Source organism: Pogoniulus pusillus, chromosome 11 (assembly GCF_015220805.1).
Source record: "Pogoniulus pusillus isolate bPogPus1 chromosome 11, bPogPus1.pri, whole genome shotgun sequence".
Lineage (NCBI taxonomy): Eukaryota > Metazoa > Chordata > Aves > Piciformes > Lybiidae > Pogoniulus > Pogoniulus pusillus.
The window spans coordinates 23,669,471-23,684,747 of record NC_087274.1 but is presented as its reverse complement, the minus strand read 5'-3'; the positions used below and the strand labels follow the sequence as shown (position 1 = coordinate 23,684,747).

Genomic DNA, 15,277 nt, shown 5'->3' with positions numbered 1-15,277 from the left:
AAATGATTGATGGATGGATAGATAGATAGATAGGTGGATGAATTCTTCTGGTGCCATTCTTTCACTGGGCTCTCAGCCATGCTGGTAGTGTACTTTCTAGATGTTCTCTACTGTGGAAAGTTTCAGAAAGCATCAACCTTTAGAATGATGAAAATTGTCTCATATCATTCACCATTGTTCTCGTAGTTGTAGCATGCAAGTCATGTTTGCTGAAGCTGTGCAGTGAGTTGAGAAGTGGAATGATTGTAAATGGCTGGGGAGAATGAGAAATGAATAAGCTAGTATCAGAAATTCTGATACCATCTTTATTCTTTTCCCCAAATTAAATTATTCCAAGTGAAATTATGACTTTTTATTATTACATGTTTTGTACTTGTAGGAGATTGAGGAACTTGACAGGAAGCTGGAGCATGAGATGGTCAATAAAGAGTCAGCTCAGTGGCAGCATGTAATGAGTGGGCAGAGGTGGACTCCGCATGGACTGGAACTTTCAAATGAAGCTGTGGAAATGAATGCAGACAGACAAGTGACAGCTCTACTAAGACAGGCCATGAATAAGTGTAGCCACTTTATAAATCTGCACCAGCAAAGGTAAGTTCTTTGCTTCCAAGTTTAGTTAGTGAGTCCTTATAATCATAAAATGCCACAAAGAGTAGGCTGAATGTTCTGCTGTGTTGGAAAGGAGCTGCACATCTATATTTGAACAGGACTTTTTGTGATGTGGCCCAGAGCATATCTGAGGAGTCTTGGAAATATGGAAAAAAGAAACACGAAATACTAATAACTTAGTTACATATAGATTGTGATGTGTTGCATAGCAATTACCATTTCTTGATGAGCACAGTGGAAAATAACAATACTCCTCAGCAGCAAGAAGGAAAATAATTCTAATCCAGTTCCTTCCATTTCCCAAGAATATAGGTTGTGGCTCCAGTGGAACCTTTTCTCCTGGGTCAGAGAAAGTAACTGAGGAAATTTAAACTTAATTTCTATCTTCACTGTCACACTGTAGACTGAACTCTCTGTCACACAATCATTTTTGATGGGATATATAAACTCTTCTTCATAGACAGGCTCAATTTCACTTCTTCCTGGCCAGTTTTTAAGTAAAGGTCTTAGTGACAAAAAAGGGAAAAAAAGCTTCATGAGAGGTATATAGAAATATCTCTTGTGGAGGTTGCCTAGCTAAAATGAGGGATAATTTGCAAAATTGCAAAGTATTGTATTGCATTCATTAAGGTTACAGGAGTCAGAAATTACATTTCCATGTGCATTGCACAGTATTAAAAGCCTACCACATCTCAAGGTTTGTGTAAGATGCTGAGAGGGTGCTTTCCATCACAAAGAGTTTTTTCTGTGAAATAACTGCTTTATTAAAAATGGCTTTGATAGATTTTGAGTGGAGCTTTATGCATTGTACATTAACAACTCTCCTGTTGCAGAAGGCCTTCAAAGAAACTGCAACTATGCTTTAGTTTTTACCTGAAAAAATATGCAAGAAACAAGTGTTCTACTTTTCCAAATGACAGAAGGATGATTTCAGAAACAAACAAACAAACAATCACCAGTGAGGAAGTTAATAGTTTACTAGTGCAGTCCAGCAACAAACAGATCCACAACTTGCCATAAAATATGGTGTTAGAATATGAGGAGGATGGAGACAGGTTGAATCCTTCTGCTTTGGAGCCATTCCAGATTTTAATTTGGTGCAAGATCACAGCCTCTGATGTTTGCTCTGTGGTTCTGGGGACAAAGGAGGAGAAGTTGGCTTATTTCAGATGTTATGCTGCTCACCCAACTTAGCTGACAGAAAGATAAGCTTCCTGAATGGATGACTTTCAGATATTGTTTCCTATCACACAGTCATCGCCCTTGGGAAGATTTGAGTGTTAATTTTGTCTTTCACTTCAGCTTGAGAGATGAGCAGTGGAGTTGCGCAGTGCTTGAAGATCTCCTGGAAAATATAGAAACCGATGCATTTTTGGCACTTTATAGTCAGGTAAGCATGAAATTGAACAAAGCTTCCAAGTTCAAATTACAGCTGCATCCAGGAATCAGCTTTTCTTGCTCTTTTTGGGAGCCATTACAGATGTATTTGGACCCAGTTCTGCTAATAATCTCTACCAGTTCTTCTCTTTGCTGCTTGTCTTGTCATACACTTCTGTTAATTCTAAGCTACTTTCAGCCTTTTGAATTTTACTGAGTTACACTTCTCTTTGTTCACTTACAGATCCTTTCCAGGGGCTGTCCTGTTGCATTTCATTCTGTGGAGGAAACTAAATTACCTAAGCTGCTGGTCTACAGACAGATTTACAGTCTGATTTTCATGTAATGAGGCAATGCTTTTGTCTAGCCTTTAGACAGTGTTGGAAAAGGTTTGCACTGATAGTGTTACAAAACTAAATGATAGGACTGCTAGTTAAATTTTCTAGTATCATTACTCATTGTTTTCAAAAAGAGCATCACCTCTTCAGGTAATTTGCTGTTTGCTGGCTGCCTGTCAGTTTCACAACAGGTATTGAAAATGAATCACTTGTCCCCAGATTTTGTCTGCAGGCTGAGATACAGAAAGGGAACTCAGTGTCACAGTGTTTACCATTGAGGTACCTTGTCTCTTAGGGGCTGATGTGGTTACAGTTACCTGTATCATAAACTGGAAGCTTCAAAGGCCAGCAAGCCAAGGAGGGACCACTTAGACTAAAAGTCTGTCAGCTTTTCCTGTGTCTCAGCATGTTTCTGCTCAGTTTTCTAAACTCTGTCCTCTCCTGAGTTAGATGTCAATTTGAGGTCAGATGCTCTCATGAAGGTTTTGAGACTCCTATGTGTTATACCTGTGTTAGGAGTTTCAGCTGGAAGCTAGCACATATTTTAGATCTTTACTCTGATTTAGGTAAGGAATTGCCCTCAAGAACTCCGAAAGCTCATAGGGCTGCAAGCTTCATTATTGTCATGGTTTAACCTCAACTGGCAGCTAAGCACCATGCAGCCGCTTATCCCCTCACCCCTGGTGGAATAAAGGGGAGAACTGAGGGGGAAAGAAAAACCCAAACAGCTCATAGGATAACATCAGAACAGTTTAACAATTGAAATAAAAGATAATGCTAGTAATAACAATAATTGCAATGAAAAGCTAGATAATAAAGGGAGAGAGGAACCAAACCCGAGAAAAGTCAAGTGATGCACAATGCAGTTCCTCACTGGCAGTTCAAAGGCAGTGCTCTCTCTCATTTGGAAGCTTTAATTACATTTATCATTAGACTGATCATGACTAACCAGGATTGTGCTTGTTTTGCATGTTATTGTAGCTTGTTTCTCTCCTAAAATAGTGTGATGCTACTGACACTCTTCATCCTGCATTCCCAGAGATCATACCACAGATTTCTACCTACAGCATAGGTAGAAATACTGCTCAAGTTGCTGACAGTTTAATTGTCTTCCTGTGATGGTTGTTAGGTTTCTTTGGCACAGATACATTGTGGAAAAGCATATACTGTGCAAGTTGAGAGGTTAAAATCATTGTTTTTCGGATTACAGGTGCATGCAATCAGAGCAAGTTAAATTTTGTACAGTGCCCAGTACTCTTAGCAGCCTAGCAGGTGAACACTGACCACTGACAATGACAAATTCTGGCATCTTGAAGACAGTGATTTTAGAGAAGTAGTCCCCTCACTGCATTTGAAGAACTGGATGTGCTGTTCAGTGGATACTTGAGGGACTCTGCTTTATGTTTTGCTCACAAGATTCCCTGAAGAAATAATTAGTTTGTGTAAATATGCATTACATACACCACTGGTCTTCTTGTGTTTGTATTTACACCTAAAAAAGTGTAGCCCAGAGATATTCTGGGACATAGTTTATGAAATTCCATAAAAGCTATATATATTTGCCTTACTTTTTTGCTTTCTATTTTCTCTGCAAGTATTACACTATTATACTTCCATTAATAATTCTAAATCTGACTACTCTTAATTGTAAATTATGTGCTTAGTAGAATAGTAATTTATCAATTTATTAAGGCTCACAGTGTAATATTTCCTACTTTTGGATAGACTTATCCTGTGAGTTAATCCAGATGTTTTTAAGTCTTTTTCCCCGTTTCCTTAAAATGTATTAAACGGTAACTATAAGGAAGCTGTAGCTATTGTAGCTCTGCATCTCACACTCCTTCTTTTCTCTCAAGAGGATTTTCTCCTCTAGACTGTTTTTCAGAATTGTGAATGCAGACTTCTCTGTAAAACCAGTTAAGTTTTACTTTCCTGAATTTCTTGTTGCAGCTTACATCTTTATGGAGGCAGATCTAGGTCAGTTAAAGATTTGCTTGAATGATATTGAGTTCAGGATCTCAGCCTCTGGCTGAGAAGTTACTTTTAAATAAGCTCATAGCCCTAGGTGAACTAGTTGCATTTTAGAGACAACAGCTGTTGCAGGCAGACTGTCAAAGCTTGAGATACAGCATAGATCAGGTTCATTGATTCTTGCAGTTGTTTAAATAAACACTGCTCAGTCCAAATACTTATACTTAATTCTCCTGTTTGTAAACTAAAAGTTGTTCCTGGTTTTATTTTGACCAAATTCAGTGAATACAAATGAGGCAAAGCAGCATTTGTATCCACTAGATGTTATGAAGAAAGTGAATTTCTGCTCTGTGTGGTACTTTACCATAGAGTATATCTGAAGAATCAAACTCACCCTGCCCTAGAGGGCTTTTGGTCTGACTCCGGTGACCATTTCTCTGTGCATGCATATTCACCTGTCTTTCCCAGTTCTGCAAGCTGATCTGGATGACTGTGAGCATCTGAAAGTGCTGCTAACTGCTGGTGCATGTTCACACATCAGCACTCCCGTTGCCAAACTCGTGCTAGATGTGCCTGGCTGGTGGATGTCTGTGCCACCTCTGGTACTGTTGACAGCACTGTGGCACCTTGCAGGTTACTTAATTGTGAATTCTGCTGTGTTACAAGAGCATTAAGGGTTGTCTCTCTGCCCAAGTCATCTTTGATGTAGAAAGGTAAGTGTCAGAGTGCAGAAAAGATCATTTATAAGAGGAAACTATTCCAGAGGAGAACAGGCTGAAGTCATGATGTTTTGATCATCCACATGTAAATTACTGTTGAAAGCACTGAGACAGTTTAGCCAAAAGGGCAGAGTAGGTCACAGGAATGTGTCTCTTTTTTTCTCACTTGAGTGTTTTTTTTCCTTTCAAAGTTTCTAGTTTCTTTTTAAATACCAAAAGTACAACACAGTCTGCATACAACTATAGGAATTAAACTTAGATGTCTGCATGAAGATTTAAGCTTTTATTTACATTCTTCTCCAGAGAAGAATTAAATAATTTTCTGCTCTGAGTAGCCTGAACAGGCTTTTTTTCCCCTAGCTTTGGTGCCAGTTTGGGGTGAAAATATTGGACATTTTAGATACCATATCAACTAACCAACCTCTCATCAATCTTAGGATTTTATTGTTCATTTTAATATCTCAGTGGTTTCCATGGAAAACCTGTAACAGTGCTGAAGGGCCTGGGAAACTCTGGGAAGCAACTCCTTTTCCTGCCTTTTGGAGAGGTGTTCTTTACTTACAGACTAACTGTGGGGAAAAGAGATTGATTGGTTGATTGATTTCCTTATTTTGTGTGGCCATCTAAATTCAGGTTGGGTAGGGCCACTTTAAGGACACTTGCTTTGATTTTACAGTTATTTACCAGAAAGAATTGTCCTTTACACCCTTTTGGTGAGACAGCTTATTTCAAAGTAGAAGATTCACTTAATACTGGGCTCTCTTAGGTGTATTTGCTCCTTTGAAATTTCATCATGCAAAAAAAAAGAGGCAGCTTTTGACATTTTGACATTTACTTTGACATTTTGAGTCCACTGTGAAGAAAGAAATTGGATGTAACGCTGCATAGTGGGAGCTTGTGGGATTTTTATGTGGCATGTGCTTTGTAATCACCCACCTTCAGTGATTTATGGGAAGGTCCACAGAGCCAAAGTGGTTCAGCTGTCATCAGCCACAGTGAATGTTTGGCACATTTTACTTGACTTTGGCTACCTGAGGTACATGCATGGTTTGAACAGACAACAGCAGCATTTTCCTGGCATCCTCTAAGGCATTTACCTCGCTTTAGTTTGCAGTGCTCTCTTCTTTCTGCGTAGTCATCAGTATGTTCTAGACTTTTTGTATTTGATAGGCTGAGAATTCTGCAGAAATAGCTCTGAGGGCACAGTTTTGACAGCAGAGCAGAAAATAACAGCATTTTCATGTTTGGAGGGAGGCAGGAAATGGTACTGCCTGATTGTCTAGGGAGCACCCACATTGAATTTGGCCTGTTTGAATACTGTGTGAGTACAGTGGGCCACTGACCTTTGGGGCAGAGAAGAGAAGATGTTTGGAAAACAGCAAAATGCCAAACAAAATGTTTCCTTTACCTCTCAGCAGATGTTACAAGCTGTTCTCTGAGTATATCACAGAATCTGGTATGAAGAGAGGCTAAACCTTGTCAAATGGTTGAACAAGTGCTCAACCGTGGCAACATGTCATTAGGCTTTGGAGGCTATTTTTACTCCCTGATTTTACAGACCAAAAATTGCCTTAATGCTTCATTGCTGTCTTGAAAGGTTTTCGTTTCAATAGTGCAGTCGATAAATTAGCTAAACCTTAAGTGCTAAGATATGGTCACATTTGGATTTTTCAGAGCATCAAATGCACACCTAAAGCACCTACACTAAGATGAACTGATTGCTTAACATTTGCATTGCCTTTATCCAAAATGAGATGGACAGCTGTTGGTATTTATGGGCCAGTATGGTAGAAGCAGTGATGCCAAAATTGTCACCACTCACATGATTTTCAGCAATATATTTTGTTTCTGACATGAATAATTCTCTAATGCTACTGTAAAATTTGCTAACACATTTTGTTTCCAGTGCTACATTCATCTGTCTTTGTTAATCCTCCAGGAGCTCCACCTGGCAGGTTATTTAGCTAAAGTGATGACTGTACCAGTGGGGATGTTGCACAGGATCCTGAACTTGTTGTTGCCCTCCAGTCCACAAAGTGAGGTTCTTTCTCTCCTCAATTCCATCAGTAAATATTCAGAGGGTGTTGCTGAAAGTGGCAGCCATGCAGATGAGGCTGGCAGCTTTAAGAAAAAGTAAGTGTGATATTTTTTGGTAGACCATTGCAAGAGAAGATTATTGCTTAACATGTACAGGTATTTGTTGGACAAGGAGATTGGCAGCAATAGAAAAAAAACCCAGATGCATAAGTTTCCCTTTTGAAATATTTTTGTGGAGTAAAAATACTTTGAAAGTGCTACCTTATTTTGTCAAATATTTTGGCTATAATGATTTGATTGATAGTTAATAAATTTTATCACTTTATGAATTAAACAGCTACCTCATAGATGTATAGATCTTGTTCTGATAATTTTCTTTCTGTTGACTTTACTTTGAGTATATTAAATTATTTTCTGTCCAGTTATTTGTGTTTAAAAGGTTCACGGGGTGCTCGATATCAGGTGTCTGTAGCTCCAGAAGATACAAAGGAGGTATTCCTTGCTAATAAGGGAGGTTTTAGCCTCCAGATGCCTGTCCCTTTGTAGTTACTGAAGTCCCAAGTGACTGCTGCTTTTGCCTTTACTCACAGAGACACTGTTCCAGAGCCTTTATTCCTTCTATTTATCCCCATTAACACCAGATGGATAGCTGTGCACCAAGAGATGCTCCCAAGGACTCAGTCTCACAACTCCCTGCCGTGGCATGGAAAGGAGATAAAAGCAGATATTATGACACTGGACCCTCTAGTTGTCAGATGAGACCTGACAAGGAACATACAAGGGTTGTTGGAGTCATGCCCTGAGGTGTGATCTGAGATGATTTCAGTGATTGGTGGTGGGACAGCAAAAATACTTGCACGCTCCTACTAACTGTGCTGATGGTATTGCTGTGATGGGTTTGGTAGCTGAAGTCAGGAAGAGGATTTATATTTGAGGATTTGCTGCTGGGAATTGTTTTTCTTTCTCATTCCTTCAGGAAGAGCCAAGAGTTGTGGCATGCATTGGAGAACAAAGTAAGGCAAGATTTGATTAACAGAAGTTTGGGAAAGATCCCTTCTCTAAACCAGAGAAAAGACAGGTAAGGAGAAAGCAGGAAGAAACAGAAATCACTTTTTTAGTATTTCATTTAATCTTCAAAAGTTCCTCTTAGATCTGTTAGGAAGTAAGTCAGTTTGGCACTGTTTGGTGCTTATGTTCCCTAAAACGTATTTACACATAGTTATCAACAACAGCAAATCTTTAAAAAGATTTTGCCATACACATCCACAAAATGCACACAGTTTTTGTACACATTACCTGTCTTCCCTCTGGTTATTCAGTATGAGGTTACCTTCTCTTATGCAGCTTTATGTCTTGTTAAATGATAGGTAAACTTTTGGGGATTGGAATGGAAATCACAATTCTCTCCACTGAAATAATGATTTTCTTCAGCTTCCAAAGTCATCACTTCTACCTCAGAATATAATAGAGGAATTTATGCTTTTTAAGGCCCAAGTTTTCACTTTTCAGTTCCAATTTTTCACTTTCCAATTCAAATTTTTCATTGTTGCAGCATAATAAAGAAGAAGCAACTTACCCTGTTGGAAAAGACATCATTCATTCATCTTGGATGTTCGCCTACACATCCTCCTATGGAACATTCTGATCCACCTGTTCCTTTGAGCACTGCAACTGTTGAAGCCATCGAGCTATTAGACACAGGGGAGAAGGTGTTTTTGTTCCGGGAGCTGAGTGAGCCAGTGCTTGCTTTGCATAACTCTCCAAGGAAAAAGAAAAAGAACTTTCTCAACTCCAAAAAAGCCACTCGTGCAAATACAGACTTGTGAGGGCACCTTCCATTCAAAGTATCAATTAGGGAGGAGGAAGTTGTGTCAAAACTCAGTAAAATAATGAGAAAGAATGAAGTGTGCAGCTTAAATGAGATGTGGATTGCTCGAATCTCATTCATCTGCCACTGTAAATAGCTGTAATTTTAGACTGTGCCATTAGCAATGTGCATTTTGCCTCAGTTCTTGTCAGCTCGAGGTGCAGTAGATGGAATCTCTCTGGTTTATGATGCACATTCTAGCAGATAGGACTTGATATTCCTTCAGTACATTTTGATCATTTTTGCACTGATTTTCCTGTATTTTTATGATTTATATAGAAAGGTTATTTATTATATAAACTAGGTACTGATTTACTATTCTTGCCTTTATATGTTCTTGTAATAAGCTGTGATATAGCAGATGACATGGAGATGATGTCAGTGACCTGCAAGTCCCCTGTTCTCTGATTTTCTGTTATTCTAGCTAATTTACTGTTAGATGTTGTGCCTTGATAGGCTTTGATGTTACCTCTGCAGTCTGTGTTCTACAGTGACAGCTGTGCTTCCAGGTCTTCAGCACAGAATCATAGAATCATAGAATAGTTTGGGTTGGAAGTGACCTTCAGAGGTCATCTAGTCCAACTCCCTCTGCGGTCAGCAGGGGCATCCTCAACTAGATCAGGTTGCCCAGAGTCTTGTTCAGCCTCACCTTGAATATCTCCAGGGATGGGGCCTCAAGCACTTCCCTGGGCAACCTGTATATAGACACATACTTAGCCTTATGTCCTGGAGTAATTCCGGGTTTTCACTGTTGTTTCTAAACTTACATCAGTCGAACTGTGACTATGGCTGCAGTTCAAAACTGTGTTAAGTGTTTGCAGCCTGTTGAATCTTTTTCCTGGTGAACCAGTATCATCACGCTTGCTCAGCAGTAAAAGGAAAAATGTAAAAGGAAATGTAACATGTAAAACCTTAAAAGCTGTTCTGATTGCAGTGCTGCCAACTTCACAGTGCTAGGTGGTTATTTCTGAAGTTCTCATTCCTGAATTTTTCTGAATTGATGAAAATATATTTTTACATTTCAAAGAGAGATCATTTTTAAACCTTTCTCATCACAGAAAGAATCCTGTATATATAAACCCTAAAAAGAGGAATAGGAAAAAGCTAATTAAAAAGAATCACACATTTCTTAGTATTTTGTGATGTTCAAGCCTGTTTTGAAGTTTTTCAAACTGTATTTGAATGCTGGGTGCTGTCCTCATGTATTTTGCTGGTTTCATGTATGGAGTTTTTCTGTCTTTGTATTACTGTGGTGCCAATTTCATTATAAAGATTAAAATGCTATGATATTCCTGTGCCTGCAGTTGGCAAATGGAAAAAAAAAACCCACAGTTTTTTTTTTCCACTTCTCTTGATAAGTTTAAATATTCATTCCACAGTAAACAACAATTAGTGTTTCGTATCGCTATTAGCATTAGAAAATATATGCAGTCATTAGCCTGATAATCCTAATTATTTTTTGATTACATTCTTCAGTCTTTTCACAGAAGTCATTGCTCTTGCAGAAGAGGAGTCCTTCACGGCTGTGGGAGTTCAGAGACACTGCAATTGAATGCGTCTGAGAGCTTGTCGGAGTGTGGGTGAGTAAAGGCAGGGTCTGTCCTGCCTTGGAGGTGGGTCAAGGCTCTATAGAAGGAGGCTCAGGTGTTTCAGAAATGAGTTTGACCCTATGCAAGAAAAAACAGTAGGGAATCTGGGTTGTGCTCAGGTCTGCAAGGAGGACTTGAAAGCTGCAGTATCCTCTTGAATGTGAGTCCCTTCCAAGTTTTTTTTCCTCAAGCTCAGACTGCAGGCTGTTAACTGTAAAAGGAAAATGACAGTACTGACCACAGGTAAGACAATTGGGCCAGTAGCTTTAAACAGGTACAATAATGAAATACAAAGCAATACAACATCTGAATATTGGCTACAATATCAGTCTGTTATCCTTAATAGATAATCCGTGTATCTAATAATAGAAAGCTAATATTTAACTCTCACATACCTCATCATAGGTTTGAAGCAGCTCAGTGATTGTAACAGTTCTAGCAGGTAAAGTCATTCCTTACTATGAGTCAGTTTCATGTCATGAAATACATACCCAAATAAATGTCCAGGTCTTGATATCTCTTGTGCATTATGAAAGAAGTTCTACTTAAGTCATAGGCCACTTCAGTGAGGAGCTGACTTACGTTCAGCTTTGAGTCATGGAGAGGACACAGGAGGGCCAGTTGTTGTGTGTGCAGTTCTGTGTGTGCCGTAGGTGTTAGCAGCCTGTTCCAGCGTCTCGCCACCCTCGCTGTCAAGCATTTCTTTCTAACATCCAGTCTAAATCTGCCCTCCTCAAGCCTCAATCCATTTCCTCTGCTCCTATCACTACAATTCCTTGTAAACAGTCCCTCCACAGCATTCAGGTACTGGAAGACTGCTCTAAAGTCTCCCTCTCATCTCCAGGCTGAAGAGCCCCAACTTTCTCAGTCTGTCCTCATAGGAGAGGTGCTTCAGCCCCTGGTCATCTTTGTGGCCTCCTCTGGACCTACTCCAGCAGCTCCATGTCCTTCCTATGATGGTAGCACTAGAACTGGATGCGGTACTCCAGGTGGGGTCTCAGGAGAGCAGAGATATCTTCACCTATTGCTAGAGCAGTTTAGTTTTCAGATTAATTTTTCAAGTGACAATGTCTCTTTAATAAGGTCAGCTCTGCACAATGCTTGTTTGCTTTATTTGAACCTGGGAAAATCATGCTGCTTCCTTCAGCAGCTGAGTAAATACCAGATAGTATTTTAACACCTTTATTTCTTCTGGGGAATGTTAACTTTTTATGCTCTTATACTAATATAAGCTAGTGCCAATAATTACACTCCCTTTCATCAACAGCCCTGGCTTCCTGAAACAGACAGCAGGACTTCCACAGCACCAAACATCATGTCTGCTCACTCAGTTCCCTCTCTGCCCTGTGCCAAAATGTTTCACTGCTGTGCTGGTTTAAGTGGTGCAGACGTAGGTGTGCAAGATGTCAACTCACATCTTCAGCTTATACCTACGGAGAGACAAGTTCTAGACAAAGGCTGCCATACTTAGTTTAGCAGCAGACTTAGTACTCAGGTTGGACTCAATAATCTTAAAGGTCTTTTCCAAACAAAACAGTTCAATAGTACTATGATTCTATACCTTTGTCCTAAAGAGTATGTGATCATTGAATCAGAGTATGGTAGGAGTTGGAACTGACCTGACCTCTGGAGATCATCAATGCCGTGATGGCCCATTTTGTTGCAAGAAATGTGGAGATGGTGCTCTGGGACATGATTTAATGGCTGTTGTGGTATGATGTTGATGGTTGGACTCAATGATCTTAGAGGTCTTTTCCAACCCTAATGATTCTATTATAGAATATAATAGAATTCTCTTCTATAGAATAAAGTAGAATATATAGACTGGGCATCTTCCTGGCTCCTCTGGTTTTAACCCAGGTGAATAATTCTTTAAATGTGGTGATACTAACATGAAAAAAGATGCCAGGGTTTGGTTACTACAACCCCTGCATGCTATGATTCAGGGTTGTATCAGACCAGAAAGTAGTTCAGTGTGGCACAAAGCCCTGCGAGCATTCTGGCTGTCAGAGTGCACTGCAATTGGTTTGGCTTTATTTTGACTACCTATGTCACAGTGTCCAGTTGAAGCTGAGTGTTGAGGCTTTTCCCCATAACTGAGAGATGGGTACAGCACTACCCTGGGACCGGTCATTTAACACCTACCACAGGCAGTACAGGGTGTGTTTCAAATAGCTCTCAGTGCTTTGTTACTAAGTGAAAGTAGAGAAGCACAGAACATGAAAGTAGAAAAGAGGAGGAACTGGGAAAACTTCAAACTTCTGTGAGCAAGGACTGGGGCTATGTCCCTGGGGTAGTTAGATATGGGTCCTGTATCTGAGACCAAAGGATATTATGAGACCAATACTTTCAGGATGCTCCTGTGCTCAGCTGTGATTTGCTGATCTGTGGGAGTCTTGGTTTTCTCTCAATAGATTGTGTGAATCAAAATACCAGCAAATCTTGAGGCTCCTTTAATATATCTATGGAGCCTAAAAGACTTTCTTTGAGATAGATGTATTTGCCTGGCAGTGCACAGCTGCATTGGTGACCTAAGAAATCTGCTCATTTTTGTTGTTAAAGGTGATGCCATTGTGCCCAGGAACTGCTGCTGCTGTGAGCAACAACTTGTGCATCATGCAGCTGTGTTACAGAAATTAAAAGTGTTGGTCATAGCTTTCCATTAATCCCAAGACAAAAAAAATTATTTGTTTGGGGTTTTTTTTAGTTCTTCTGAGGCCTGAATTAAATAAGCAGCAAGGTAAGTCTGAATATGTCTTTTACCAAAAACTGATGTTATAGTAGAGATCTGTGAAAATTTCATCTGGAGCTTGAGCCAGTGATATTAACAGATGTATCCCTAATTGATACCCCTTGAGATTCTGTTGATAATCCATAAGTTCCTGCTCTGTTGTGTGGTTTGTGGAGTTTTGGTTTTTAATTGCTCTTGTTCAGCAAAAATGTCTAAGCATGAGCAGTAAATACATCTGTGCATAATTTCTGTATTGCAACTGGATACAATTTCTTAGACCTGAGATCCATTTCTGCTCTATTAATCCATCCCATTGTCAAGGGGATTTTCATTTCATTTGATTCCTACCACAGTTAAGCTGAATTAATCTAACTGCTTCTTTATGTTCAGAGTGGCAGGTAATAGTGAGCAGCCTTGCAGGGTGGAATGAGAAATACCAGTCTGATAATTTCCTGTGGGCATGTACATCCAAAGTGCAATTTGCACTTCCTGTGCCTCATTTAGAGTGACTTTTATTCTTTTAAGATGCAATTTGCATTTCAGTAATATGGCCTTCACATGACTTCCATTGCTCCTATATTTGTTTTGAGAGAGCAGGTAAATGAAAAAGAAAGCAGTAAGAAAAGTACTTCTTGAGCAAGCCACCATTTGAATGAAGGACTGAAACTCTTTCACTTCAGATAATGCAGGCTGGTCATTAAAAAGAACACTTTTATTACTGACATCTTTCCAGTTATTCCTGAGGAATGCCAGGCATTTCAGAAGTACTTTATTTTCTGTGCCATTGTGAAGCTAATCACTTTAAAACAAGGTGATTGCAAGAAGTTGGTATGAAATGAAGGGCTAGCAAGCCAATTTTACCATTACTGTTTCAGTGAAATGTGTGTGCAGAAAGAGAGGATGGGTTGTGAATCTCTTTCCAGTGACTACAAACCTGTTCACGTGTCGTGAGGTTAGCTGAATATAATACCACTCATGAGGATGGAAAGACTCATCAGGAAGGGCTGCAAGCAGCATGCAGAGGATGAAAGATGTGTCTGGATACAGCCCTCCTGAAGCTCTGTTTCAGGTGGGAGTTCTCAAATACCAAAAAATTTCCTGGTCTCACAGAGTGAGCTTGGAGCCAGGAGCAAGCACCGGGTTCAGCTGCTGCTTACATGGTCTGGGGTTACTCATATTTTGTTTGAAATGTTGGTGTTATTAATAGCATGAAATAATGATATTTAAATGACTGCAATCCTGACTGGTGATTGTAGTTGATTGGAAAATAGCTGTTCTGGTTGTTTATTTCTTGAGTAAAATTGTGATTTGTTTGCACAAAGATCACAAAAGGGGACAGAGGGAAGGCAAGAAGGCAGGCAAACAGGAGGGAGGGGAGGCAGGAAGGGAAGGCAGGCATTTGGAAGGAAGGAAGGAAGAAAGAAAGGAAGGAAGGAAAGATGGGTATGAGACAGAAGGAAGGAAAAGGGAGAAAAAAAGGAAATGAGAGACAAGTAAAGAAGAAAAAGCCCAGGTACCTAGCAAGAGCACAACCAGAGAGGCACTGACACAGTTCTCTGTGCAGTGCTCTCCTCATTTGAGTTATACCAGATCTGGACAACAAATGGTATCCCTGTTGTTCTTTTGTCTGCTTCTATTCTGCCTTTCAGAAAGCAAGGAAAACAAACAACAAAAGCAAACCCAGAAAGCCTCAAACAGCAGCAACAATTGTAGTTCAAGTCTAGTTTCTCTTTTCCCCAAAGAGACAGCTAAAATACTTCGATGCTGTTGAAATGACTGACAAGTAAATGTATTATTCATTTAACAGAATTCCTCTGTACAAGTGAAGGGAAAAAGGTAAACAGCATTTTTCAACTGAATTTCACTTTGTCTTCTACTTTTCAGATGCTTTAACACTTTCCCTCTCCTTTATGTCTTTAACATATGGTTAAAAAAATGTAATGGAGGTTGTTGCTATGGTGCTTCTATCAAGGTGTCTGCATTCCTTCCTCTGAACCTTGGTTAGTGCTTGTACACATTTATGGCTCTGTCTGGACCTG

General features: G+C 39.6%; 1 protein-coding gene across 1 annotated transcript in view; it reads left to right on the top strand.

The window, feature by feature from the left end:
- EVC2 (EvC ciliary complex subunit 2) overlaps positions 1-10,209 on the top strand; it is a 64,881-nt gene extending 54,672 nt beyond the window's left edge. The window contains exons 18-22 of the mRNA XM_064151494.1: positions 380-591; positions 1,912-1,999; positions 6,954-7,147; positions 8,028-8,129; positions 8,604-10,209. Of these exons, the coding sequence (XP_064007564.1) occupies positions 380-591; positions 1,912-1,999; positions 6,954-7,147; positions 8,028-8,129; positions 8,604-8,877 (870 nt within the window). The 3' untranslated portion in view covers positions 8,878-10,209. The remainder of the gene's footprint in view (positions 1-379; positions 592-1,911; positions 2,000-6,953; positions 7,148-8,027; positions 8,130-8,603) is intronic.
- Positions 10,210-15,277: the final 5,068 nt, after the last annotated feature.